The following is a 12530-nucleotide window of genomic DNA, read 5'->3' as shown; positions in this document are numbered from 1 at the left end:
ACATCAAAGTACTGCGAGAGCGATTAGAGACCAGACGGCTCCATATGCTTTCGAATCGCTTGTGGTACTTTGATGTCATACATCAATCTGTCTGTGCAGCGCCACTTCAAGTCGAACAAACCTATTGCCTTTTCATGTGACTATCAGTTCTGTCTTCTCATTGGTTCATTGTGTTGATTACTTTCAGGTGTCTAATTATGTCATTAGTCCTTATAAAGCCCTCATGTTTCCATTGTCTCATGTCTAGCACATGGGTTCAACTCAGTGGACTATCGTTACAAACAAAATTCAGGTCTGTATTTTGGTATTAAGTGACATTTAGTGCCGTTCAAGTCCAACACTACATTCATTTTTTCTGTTAAATACCCTGTTTCATTTGGAAATGCACCCCATTATGGAAGCAAAATGTGTTGTGAATACTGTTTTATGTTAATTTTAATTGCATTAATTAAATACATTTACAGAAGCTACTACGCTCTTTCAATCTGATGATTAATAAACCCTGATGATGAATAAAATCCGTCTCTAGAGCTTTAATGAATGGAGGTCATCCTTGTCTACATGGATTCTCTTCCTCCTTTCCTCAAGTATTCTCCCCTGGGCTTTGTACTCTAAATGGGACATGCCTCAAAATGGCATCATGGGTCATTAATAGATCCTGCTATTCTCATACTGCCAACTGCCAAACTGATAATGCAGTTTGACTGTAACAAATCAAAAGCAATTATGTGGTGGAGAAAGCAGCTGAGGCATTTTTCACAAGGCACATGATAAATTAATGAGGAGTTCATTAGCAATGAGGAGGACTCAATAGGCCTTGAGAAGCTTTGAGTGAATGAGCTTATATGGGCTCGAGTTGAGGGTGTTTATCTTCCATTAAAGGTGTATTGAGCTTTACCTTGGCCTTAATAACATCAGCTGTTGATGCTTTGCTTCTGTTCTCGGCTAAAATTTTAACCAGCAAACCATTGTACTTAGAGTAATGTGTCTACAAATGTCTTTAAACTCAATTTATATAATGAAAGGTTCTGACTCTAAAATAGCTGTAAAACAGCCATTAAACATTGACTTCTATATTAATCCACCAAGCTGCTTCACTGATTAACAAGCTTGTAGTTAAAAGGCTAATGATACTCCTTTCAGCTAACAGGGAACCTTCTGGCAAGGTTCTCTCAAAGTTATAAAAAAACATTCTTAAAATAACATTAAAAGAATAGTTTTTTTTAATAATGTTCTCAAAACATTAGCACAAAAACCTTTTCTTACACATCGTTCATGAAACTTTTTTTATTTCTGAAATGCTTTAGTTCGTCTAAGATTTATATATTATCACTTCAGAGAACACTCAAAAGTAACGTTCCCATAATGTTTGCAGGATGATAAAATGGAATGTTTCTTTAATGTTTGCATATATGATATATCCAAGAATGTTTTTATACATTTTTAAAAGACGTTTTGAAAGTTCAGAAAAAAAAAAAGAAATAATGGGAACTTAATGGGAACATTAGTAAAACATTCCAAAAACATATTTCTGTTAGCTGGGTTGTCAAAAGAATCAGGTTTTTGTTTTTTTCCAACATTATAATCGCTGTTGCAGAATTTTTATATCCGTGATTTTATCATGTAGGCTATTGGCCAGGGTAGATACATGGGGTATATTTTATCATGTATATGCAAAATTTCTATAAATTATTTACATGATTAAACACATCCAGGGCACGAAGCTCCCGTTCCACCACATCCCAAAGATGCTCTATTGGGTTGAGATCTGGTGACTGTGGGGGCCATTTTAGTACAGTGAACACATTGTCATGTTCAAGAAACCAATTTGAAATGATTCGAGCTTTGTGACATGGTGCATTATCCAGCTGGAAGTAGCCATCAGAGGATGGGTACATGGTGGTCATAAAGGGATGGACATGGTCAGAAACAATGCTCAGGTCGGCCATGGCATTTAAACGATGCCCAATTGGCACTTAGGGGCCTAAAGTGTGCCAAGAAAACATCCCCCACACCATTACACCACCACCACCAGCCTGCACAGTGGTAACAAGGCATGATGGATCCATGTTCTCATTCTGTTTACGCCAAATTCTGACTCTACCATCTGAATGTCTCAACAGAAATCGAGACTCATCAGACCAGGCAACATTTTTCCAGTCTTCAACTGTCCAATTTTGGTGAGCTCGTGCAAATTGTAGCCTCTTTTTCCTATTTGTAGTGGAGATGAGTGGTACCCGGTGGGGTCTTCTGCTGTTGTAGCCCATCCGCCTCAAGGTTGTGCGTGTTGTGGCTTCACAAATGCTTTGCTGCATACCTCGGTTGTAACGAGTGGTTATTTCAGTCAAAGTTGCTCTTCTATCAGCTTGAATCAGTCGGCCCATTCTCCTCTGACCTCTAGCATCAACAAGGCATTTTCGCCCACAGGACTGCCGCATACTGGATGTTTTTCCCTTTTCACACCATTCTTTGTAAACCCTAGAAATGGTTGTGCATGAAAATCCCAGTAACTGAGCAGATTGTGAAATACTCAGACCGGCCCGTCTGGCTGAATAAAAATTGTTTGAATGTTTTTCCCCTCCTCGAGTGTGAGCTCACTGACATATATGAGCCATAAAAGTCTGATGTATTAAATGATACTCAAAAAACAACAAAAACATTTTGTGTAAAGGTAGGATTTTTTCCTGACCATTATGTCAGGCTTTTCCAGGTTAACAACACGATTAAAACAATTTGTCAATAAATGGATGGATTATAATGAGTAATCATTTAGATTACAGCTATTCACTTTCACACAGGCAGCAGAAATCTTGATGTTTGTCACCTAGACACACTCTCGAGGTCTTTTCTCTGACAGATTGAAGATACTGTATGAGGATAAATATACACAGTCTCTCTGTTGCGGTCCTGCAGAGGCTGGTTTTAGAACAGACAGATGCACATTTCCTGGCTGACAGCAGCACACATAGAAAGCCCTTATAAGGTAAACCTCCTTTACTGTCTGTACTGAAGGATGCGATGCCGAAATCGGTTTTCCAGCAGTCTAAGAATTTCATTCAAGCATTACTTATTTATAATTACTGAATGGTACCATTTTTGAATCAGTTAAAAATTGTAATTCAGATCCTTAAAGACATTAATAGGGTTTATAACTAGAATGACATCTAGTACAAATCTGTCTTAAAATGTAACTTTCTGAACAGTTGGTTACAGAAACAGCTGACAAATTCTGAAACATTTTATGAGTTATAGCAACATTTTATTTACAATACAAATGCACAGGTAAAAGAACATCAGATGGTAGAAAGAATTTACAGTCGCTTCAAACAGGCCAACGCATCCTGTGCAAGACTCACAAGATAATCTATAGTGTATCACAGCCACACATACGTATAAAACACCAAGCACAACAGTGAACTACAGCAAAAATAAGACCAGTATATCTGCATGAATGCTTATTAAGAGATCTGAACAAACACAATGTTTTGACAATTGCAGTCAGATCGCTGTAGATTACAAGATATAAAAAAAAGTTAATTTTTAATTTGGGGGTGGATCATGATCACCAAACTTGGTCTGTACATCAATCGAAACACAAAATAAATAAATAAATACATTAAAATCAATAAGAAAGTAAAACGTGCGAGCAATGCACTGTACGACAGTTATCGCAGCAGCTGAATTTAGTTCACCTTAAAATGTGCATTCAGTGTTCGGAAAACGTAAAGTAAAAAAAAGCTAATTAATGTTAGTCATGATCTGATCGACAAAACAATCAAGCGTTGAGAGTGAGACACCAGTTGGGAAATTAATTTGTAACAAAAGCAATAAAAATAAACTGAAAATTATGGAAGCTCATTTTCAACACGGAATAAAAAAACAAAATTAATTGTGACTTTTTATCTTTTAGAATTGTAATATAAAATAGCAATTGGAGTTATAAAGCCAGAATTGTGAGATATAAACATGAAATTGCGAGAAAAAGAAATCTGAATTGCAAGTTTATATCACAAACTCTAAAATTATCTCCGATATGTCTCAATTTTGACTTTTTTCTCAGAATTGTGACTATTTCACAGAATTGCGAGTTTATATCTCACAATTGCGAGTCTATTTCTCAGGATTGCACCTTTATTTCTCACAATTCTGACTTTATATCTTGAAATTGTGCGTTTATCACAATTCTGGCTTTTTTTTCCCTCAAAGTTTTAGATAAACTCCCAATTGCAAGTTATAAAGTCCGAATTGTGGGATATAAAGTCGCAATTCTGAGAAACGAAGTCCCAATTAGGCCTACCTTTTTTAGTTTTTAAACCATGATAGAAACAAGCTTCCATAAAATAGTTGTTCAAAAGTTTGAAAGGATGGTCATAATTGCACAAAAAAAGCATAAATTAAATACTTCTGTAGTAACTATCTCGGCCAAGTGTGCAGGGATGTACCGCAGCGCAGATATACACATTTGGGATAGGCACGCAATTTTTTTTTTTTACTGAAAGCCAACCTAAAACATCGAAAAGCACACATCAACACTGAAGAAACAAACCTTTATGACTATGAACAAATGTACAACTGAGCATTGTGAACGTTACATGAAACCTCTTTACCTAAATCAAGAGTGTTAATCGGGTTAACCTTCCATTTACACAAACGTAATCGACAATAAAATGCACACGCGACATGCATGTGCCAACCTAAAATCTCTGAATTCACGTGAGTATCCATGCATGTTAATGTATATAATACTGTAGGAAAACATCTCAAATGGCCCTGTTAGGGTGAGGTCCTTTAAACCAGTGTTTTTCATAAAAAAAATAAAAATAATTTTGAACAAACAAAAGGTCTATGGGAGTACTGGAGCAAAAAAAAAAAAAAAAAAGTATTTAGATGTCCTTAGAAGCCATGCTTCGTTTCGTTTTTTTCTTTTTGAGCTCTTATTAAGACACATTAAGCACATCACACCAAATGCACGAGTTAGCAGTTTCTCAAGAACTCGCCAAACAGTAAGTCGGTCTACGTAAGACTTCTTCTTTTTTAAATACAGGCAAGGCGGCGCTGAAAACAGTAGTTTCACAGGCACTGGAGCATGTTGGCGAGTGACGGCTGTGCGGATGAAACAAAGACTCAGACCAGTAACAGTGTGCGTGTGTAACTCTCGAGGAGAGATTCACGCTTCTGAATCTGGGAATGCTGTCTTTAATCATGACGATCCATCTCAAATATCCTCTGTTCTCCTTAGTGCTCTGGAGTCTTCAGGAAGTAAGAGTTCATGCCTTTTGGCAAGGTCTCTGGTCTCTCTCTGTCATTGGCTTTGTCTCTTTTACAGTCTTTTCAAGTGTCTGTCCGAGGTTGCAGGTCAAAGGTCAGTGACTTTATTCTCCACAGCTGCAGCGATCTGTTGGAGCCTGTATCCCAGCTGCATCTTTTGAGCTGTGGAGTCCTCCTCTAAAGCTGTAATGATCTGAAGAGAAAAAAAGATTATTTTAGACATGAAGAGGATGGGCTATCTTTTTATTTCCTGATGTCTGAATCATCACGCTAGCTCTAAGTTGGCTGTGTAGTTTCAGATAATGTATAAAAAAGGGTAATATTATTGTTTTCCCACCAATGTCCATTTCTAATGTTAATTAAGCATAATGCTGAGATCCTTTCATAAGGATCTGCAGAGCGGTAGGTGCTACACTGATTTCAGTTTAATAATCAAACATTCAATGCCTTATTCTGCATGACCATATTCTACTTCCCTTAATCTACCTAATACGTAAACTTAACAACTACCTTACTAACTATAAATAAGCAGTAATTACGAGTTTATTAAGGGAAAAGTCATTGTTAATAGTTTGTTAGTGAGAACTGGGTCCTAATCTAAAGTGTGACTATATATTAGGGCTGTCAAACGATTAATCGCGATTAATCGCATCCAAAATAAAAGTTTGTTTTTACATAATATATGTGTGTGTATGGTGTATAATTATTTTCTATATATAAATACACACACATGCATGTATATATTTAAGAAATATCTGCATGTATATACTGTGTATATATATTTATATTATATATAATTTATATTATATATAAATATTTTATATATAAATAACAAATTTTTCTTAAATATATATGCATGTGTGTGTATTTATATATAGAAAATAATTATACACCATACACACACATATATTATGTAAACACAAACTTTTATTTTGGATGCGATTAATCGCGATTAATCGTTTGACAGCCCTAATATATATATATATATATATATATATATATATATATATATATATATATATATATAGTAAGAGAGAGAGAGAGAGAGAGAGAGAGAGAGAGAGAGAGAGAGAGAGAGAGAGAAAGAGGAATAGACTGAAAGTCTCACCTGATCATAGTATTTGTTGATATACTTGTACAATTCATGCAATGCCACTAGATGATTGACTTCATTAGAGTAGTTCTGCAAGGGAAGCATAGCAGATGATCACCGATTATTCCTGTCAAGATTTTACATTTTACATGTATTCTTTTCTATGTTTATCAAATTTCGTTTGAACTTTGCATTCAGCAGATATCAATACACTAATGAAAAAAGTAGTTTTTTAGAATTCAAAAGAATAATGTTACAAAAGAATATATATTTTGAAGTGCCTGACTTAAGGATTCATACGTAAACTTAATTATAGCTTTTTTACATTTTCAACATTCTTTAGTGTCCATTGTAGTCCTGAGTTTTCTTCCATGAACGTACACGTCACAATAATCCTCATTTAAATAATTCCCGCCCAAGGCATACGCAAAAAATAAACAGGGCGAGGCCTGGATGCCTTAAGTTAGTAGTGCGTTGAAACTCGCTGTTATGGTAAGGGGTATTACATTTTCGAAACACGCTTGAAGCAGGTTAACCAATCACAACACACTGATCCAGCCAACCAATCAGAGCACATTGTGCTTTGCAGAAGGAGGAACTTCATAGAGACAGGAACTAAACAAAGCGTTACTGACAGACTGGGAAGAGAGGTGCTGCAACATGTCAAATATGTGAAAAATAATGTCTTTTTTGACCATTCAAGCATTAAAACCTATTCTAGTAGAGCCCAAAAACATAATAGGTCCCCTTTAAAACATTCCCAGCTTTACAGAGGATCACAACACTCACAAAAGGCAAATATGGTAACCCGAGTATCACAGCGGAGGTAAAAATCCCACAACTTACCCTAGAGAGTTCAGCAAGAGAAGAGTTCATCTCCTGATCACTGACAGGGATGGTCTGTCTTATATCTGAATAATATCTAATGAAATACAATCATCAAAGTAGTGTAAGTACATTTATGCAAAATAATGTCATTATACATGAATTAAGCATTAAATTGCATCAAACTCACCTCTCCACCATTTGTTTGTATCGTGGGATGTCTCGAGCGTACAGGAGCTTGTTGATTGGGGAATCCTGTATGTACAAGACATAGAACCAAACTCATTAGCAGCTGGTCTTTCTATCTGGCGTCTTCTTCCCACAATCCATCTTGTCCTGCTTCATTCACACTTACCCTGCCCAGTTTGTGATCGGCTATAGTGCAGGAGTCCATGAAGGTCTGAGCGATGACTGACAGCACTGCGTCTACATTGTCAGAGGCCTGAACATCGAAGATGAACTGAGGGTTCTTCAGGATATTGATCCAGAATCTTAGCGGCAAGCTACAGAAAGCCAAAATACAAGATGTGACCAAATTACACATAATTCTTTGCTCATCCTAAAAAAAACCCCCAGGTTTTACCAACCTGTTTGTTTTCCATATGTGGATTGTCTCTGGGTCTGTAATGTTGTGCTGTGTGGCCTGGTCATCCAACAGATCGAAGAAATATTTCACGGCCATGGGAACCGGGCGACTGGTGCTCAGAATCACAGTGAACAGATCGTCTACGAACTTCTGCAGTGTCCCCTAAAACACACAGTAAACACAAGTGATGCAGTGCTCCGTCTGCCCCTATCACCAGTGGAGTGTGACTGTGTGGCGTGTGTGTGCGGTACCTTCACAGACAGCAGGCGTGTGAGGTAGATCTCTGGGATCGCCTTGGCTCTCTCACGCTCTTTGTCTCTCAGACTGCCCCGTCTGTGCTTGGGTAGCTCCGTCTCTTCGTTTGCCTTCACCAGGTGCCACTGCTTCACTCCTCCTTCGTCTCCATCATCCAACATCGGGGTCTCTGTGAGAGGAAAGAAAGCATGGGAGAACATCTGTAATAGCGCTATGACCAAATGCTTTTCTTATAATTACTTTGGTTTGGTTTATGTGTTACATTCAGAAAATTTAGAGTAAGATTTTTCAATGTTTTTGAAAAGTCTCTAATGCTCACCAACTATGCATTTATTTGATCAAAAATAGTAGAAACTGTAATATTGTGAAATATTATTACAATTATTTTCTATTTTAATATTTTTTTTAATGGAATTATTTCAGCAGGCATTACTTCAGAAATCATTATAATGTGCTGATTTGCTGCTCAAGAAACATTTCTTATTATTATCAATGTTGAAAACAGTTGACCTGCTTCATATTTTTACAGAAACCGTAATCTGCTTTTTTTCAGGATTCTTTGATGAATTCTTAATAATTAAAAAAAATAATTAAAATGGTCTAAATATATATATTTCTTTACATATATCTTCTGTGGAAGTCTCTGGACCAAAAACTTTTCATCCAATCATTGCATTCGGTCCGAATGTAATGATAGGATGTCCTACCTGCCTATCAACCTATGAATTTGCATACCTCTGACTCAAAACTCTGCACTGGCTGTGTGCATATTCATGTGTTTTGGAGGAGGCGTGGCTTTGGAAACTCTTATCCCATTTTCTTCTTTCAAAGCTCGCTTGTTATTTGCTATCCTCTACGAAACTTGTGGTAAATTGTGGTGTTGTTCGGAAGTCGTGAAAAAAACTAAACTCCACGTTGTGCTGAAAAACAAGGAAACTCACTCTCCCCTGGTATGTAGTCTTGGCTGTCGTGATGGATTTGCTTGGATTGTCGTGACACCAGTGTTACTGTGGCACCATCTGGGACCTGCAGAAAACACTTACAAATCAACAATGGCTCACAAAAAAAAAAATCAGCATGTGAGATACCACTCCACAAATTGAAGTCTTTAGATTGAGGAAGAACTTGAGAGACCTTGTAGTGCTGTAAAGTGTTGAGGCGTTTCCAGGACCCCTGAACCACTGACGTCAAGTCCTGATCTGACAGGATCAGATGACCAGCCGTTCCCGCCCTCCACTCTATAAAACACAGGATTATAGGAATTTGATTAATATTAATATTAAATACATATTCATTATTAAATAATTATTAAACATTAATAAATAATGTTTAATTTAATTGTATTATTTCAGTAAATTTAAGTATTTTAAGTAATAAATATAGTAATTTCTTGTAATGATTAGCTTGGTTTTTAAACATTATATCAGTTTAACACGCTCTTACCCAGATGCACAGAGTCTGCGGAGGGTCTTTGGGTGTATGACATGCCTTTACAAGTCTGCTCCACAATCTTCTCCTTCACTTGTGTGATGGTGTCACAATCCAGCACTTTGGTGGGGACCGTCTGAGGCTCACCAGCACCTCCGTTGGTCACCAGGACATTCAGAGTCTATGGAACAACATGGAAAGATGTTTTACTGCTGATGGAAAAGGTCCTTAATCTCTTTTAGGATTCTGTACATCATATGTGAATGTATACCATTGAGCAAAAACATGAATAAAAGTCTAGATAATGCATGACACTTTCATATACAGTTGATTTCTGTCTCAAGAGAGCGAGCGTGTAGAGAGCGTGTGTGTCTCACCAGAGTGCGGTACTCCACGTCTTCCCGCAGCAGTCGGTTGTCGTTGAGTGTGTATTTGGCTTTGCCTGAAACTGCGTCCACTGGGCCTTTATCCACCTGGTGCTTTATGGCTCTGAACAGCATGTAGAACGCCTCACCTGCTGTATCCTGCCATAGGACAAAGAAACATGGGTACTTACTAAATGCATCAATACATGGATGTGAAACATGAAATACTCATTTTTAGTTATTTTATCTTGCGTAATCCTGTAAAGCCTGACATATGAAATAATAGTCAGAAAAATCACATTCTTTATATATTGATATATATTATATATATTTATATATTGAACCTTAAGACAAAATCCCACCCAAAAAAAGTTTGCATGTGTTTTTGCATGTCATATTAGGCTTTTATGGCTCATATAGTATGAAATAGTGAGAATATGGAGCTTATATAAAAATAAAAAAAAACCCGGGTTAATCAATGAGATCTTTATGGCAGTATATGCATATAAATATCAGTTGTCATTCCATATCTCCCATTAAGATGTCTTAAGATTATATTTAAATGCTTAGGTTTATAATCAAAGCTCTGGGTTACACTTTATTTTAAGGTGACGTAGTTACATTGTACGTAGTTAAATAAGTACTGACTAATATTAATTAACTACATTTAGTTACGGTTAGCGTTTGGTTTAGGTTAGTTCCTTGTAATTATGCATTATTTACTGTTATTACTATAATAAGTACATGTAGTAACGTGTAGCTACATCACCTTAAAATAAAGTGTTACCAAGCTCTGTAAAATATAGCTTCCTCAAAAGCCTGATGTATCATATTTGATACTCACATTTTAACATGATGTTTTTTAAAAATGATGTATGGATAATCAAGTAAATCTAAGTTGCTTCAGTGCACTAAATATTCATCTTGAAATAATACAAACAACACAAAAGTTATTTCTACATTTACTTTATGAAAATCAGCAAAGATTTCACAACAAAAAGGTGGACGTTTTTAGAATTATACTACAAGGCCTTTTAATTGCTGAAACAGTAGAAACGATCAATCCGATACAACAGAAATGAGAATTTTGCGTATCAGATATGATACAGTAGGCTTTATAGGGTTAAAGATGACCATTTTTGTCATTTTTGCCTTTATTATGATAGGTACAGTAAGCAGACAGGAAGCAAAGTGGAAGACAGAGTGGGACTCGAACTCGGGTCGCCCGAAGTGCACTGTCGCTATATGTCGGCGCACTGCCCACGAGTCCATCGGCACATGTTTAATCACAATCATTGGCATGTTTTCCTCTGTTTTATCTTCTCTCTTCCAGCTTTTTGTATTTATTTCTTACTCATATGAGCCAAACCCAAAGCAAACCAAACATCACTCACCCTGAGGAAGGTGTAAAGGCAAATGGACATCCAGTTTGTCAACAGCTTCTCCACCACAGACTCAGTCCTACAACAGATGAGAGATTTCCACTGAGAATCAAAGGTGCCATAATCATCCATTTAAAAGATCTACATCCTGTTTGTGTGATTTAACATGGATTCTGTGATCACAATGTAGAGTAATAGGGACTCATTGATAATGTCCTCATCACTACTGACCTGCGCAGCATGAGTTTGGGGTTTTTAGTGGTGTACTGCTCCACCAGGTGACTAAGCAGAGTTTTTAGGATGTCTGTGAAATACTCCAGCTTGCCGTGCAGCGCCACCGTGAGGAGGGAGGCCACATACGCCCTGTCCCTCGGAGAGAAGGTTCGCTGGGCTTCCAGAGTGTGAATGAACTGTGGGGAAATGTAATGTGACGTATATGAGATGAGGACACACCCAACCTTAATGGTCCATATAATCTAGTTGGGTTGTTTGAATAACCCTCTCTCTCACAGGTTTAAGGAAAGCCTACCTTGGTGAGGAACAGTTTGCTGTTGAGCAGGTTAGAGAGCTGAACCAGGCCCTGCTCCACCGTGGCCCGGCGACAGGCGGGTACGTCAAGATCCCGCCTCAGTGGAGAATCGCGGTGACCCGGGAAGAAAATCCTCTCTGAGTATTTACGATAATCCAGGAATGGAATACCAGAGCCCATGAGATCACTGGACACATCCATCATCTCAGTCATCAGATCTGCACATAACACACACACAGTTTATGATTAAAAGGGAGTTCAAGCATGCAGGCAAAGTCTGATGTTTGTGTGGGAGAGTCTAACCTGTGAATTCCTTTTTACAGCGGTCTCGGACACTCGTCTCCAAATTCTCCAGTTGGATCTGGACTTTTTTATAGTCTCTTAGTGCTTGCTTGCTTTTCCTCCTGTTAAACACACACAGACACATATTAAACAAACATAAAAAAACACCATACAATAATGCTGGATAACATGATCATCAGAATTTAAACAAAGTTCATGCAGCTAGAACATAATTATATAAAATCTATAATTATATATAAAACCATTAATATATATTCTTTATTGTAAAGATAGAAATCTAGGTACCTATTGTATATAGGTAGGTTTTCATATAATATAATATAATATAATATATAATATAATATAATATAATATAATATAATATAATATAATATAATAACAAGTTAAATAAAACCATCAAAATACGAGGAAAATATTTTATTTTAAATATGAGGGAATAACAAAACAATAAACTTGGTTAAAGTATTTATCTGACAAAATATTTAGGCAAAAAAGG

At 36.8% G+C, this 12530-nt stretch overlaps 1 protein-coding gene across 2 annotated transcripts in view; it reads right to left on the bottom strand.

The window, feature by feature from the left end:
- Positions 1–3237: 3237 nt before the first annotated feature.
- The window catches only part of plxnb1a (plexin b1a), a 77321-nt gene continuing 68028 nt past the window's right edge, over positions 3238–12530 (bottom strand). For both annotated transcript variants that reach the window (XM_079849447.1, XM_079849448.1), the window contains exons 24-38: positions 12035–12135; positions 11732–11949; positions 11434–11612; positions 11215–11281; positions 9833–9979; positions 9471–9636; positions 9162–9265; positions 8969–9053; positions 8024–8196; positions 7774–7934; positions 7542–7689; positions 7377–7441; positions 7208–7283; positions 6377–6451; positions 3238–5461 (exon numbers count right to left, since the gene is read on the bottom strand). In XM_079849447.1, coding sequence (XP_079705573.1) covers positions 5357–5461; positions 6377–6451; positions 7208–7283; positions 7377–7441; positions 7542–7689; positions 7774–7934; positions 8024–8196; positions 8969–9053; positions 9162–9265; positions 9471–9636; positions 9833–9979; positions 11215–11281; positions 11434–11612; positions 11732–11949; positions 12035–12135 — 1870 coding nt within the window. In that variant the 3' untranslated portion in view covers positions 3238–5356. The remainder of the gene's footprint in view (positions 5462–6376; positions 6452–7207; positions 7284–7376; positions 7442–7541; positions 7690–7773; positions 7935–8023; positions 8197–8968; positions 9054–9161; positions 9266–9470; positions 9637–9832; positions 9980–11214; positions 11282–11433; positions 11613–11731; positions 11950–12034; positions 12136–12530) is intronic.

This window comes from Squalius cephalus (assembly GCF_949319135.1).
Source record: "Squalius cephalus genome assembly, chromosome: 18".
NCBI lineage: Eukaryota > Metazoa > Chordata > Actinopteri > Cypriniformes > Leuciscidae > Squalius > Squalius cephalus.
Note: the sequence above shows the minus strand (reverse complement) of the source record. Positions and strands in the feature narration are given on the sequence as shown.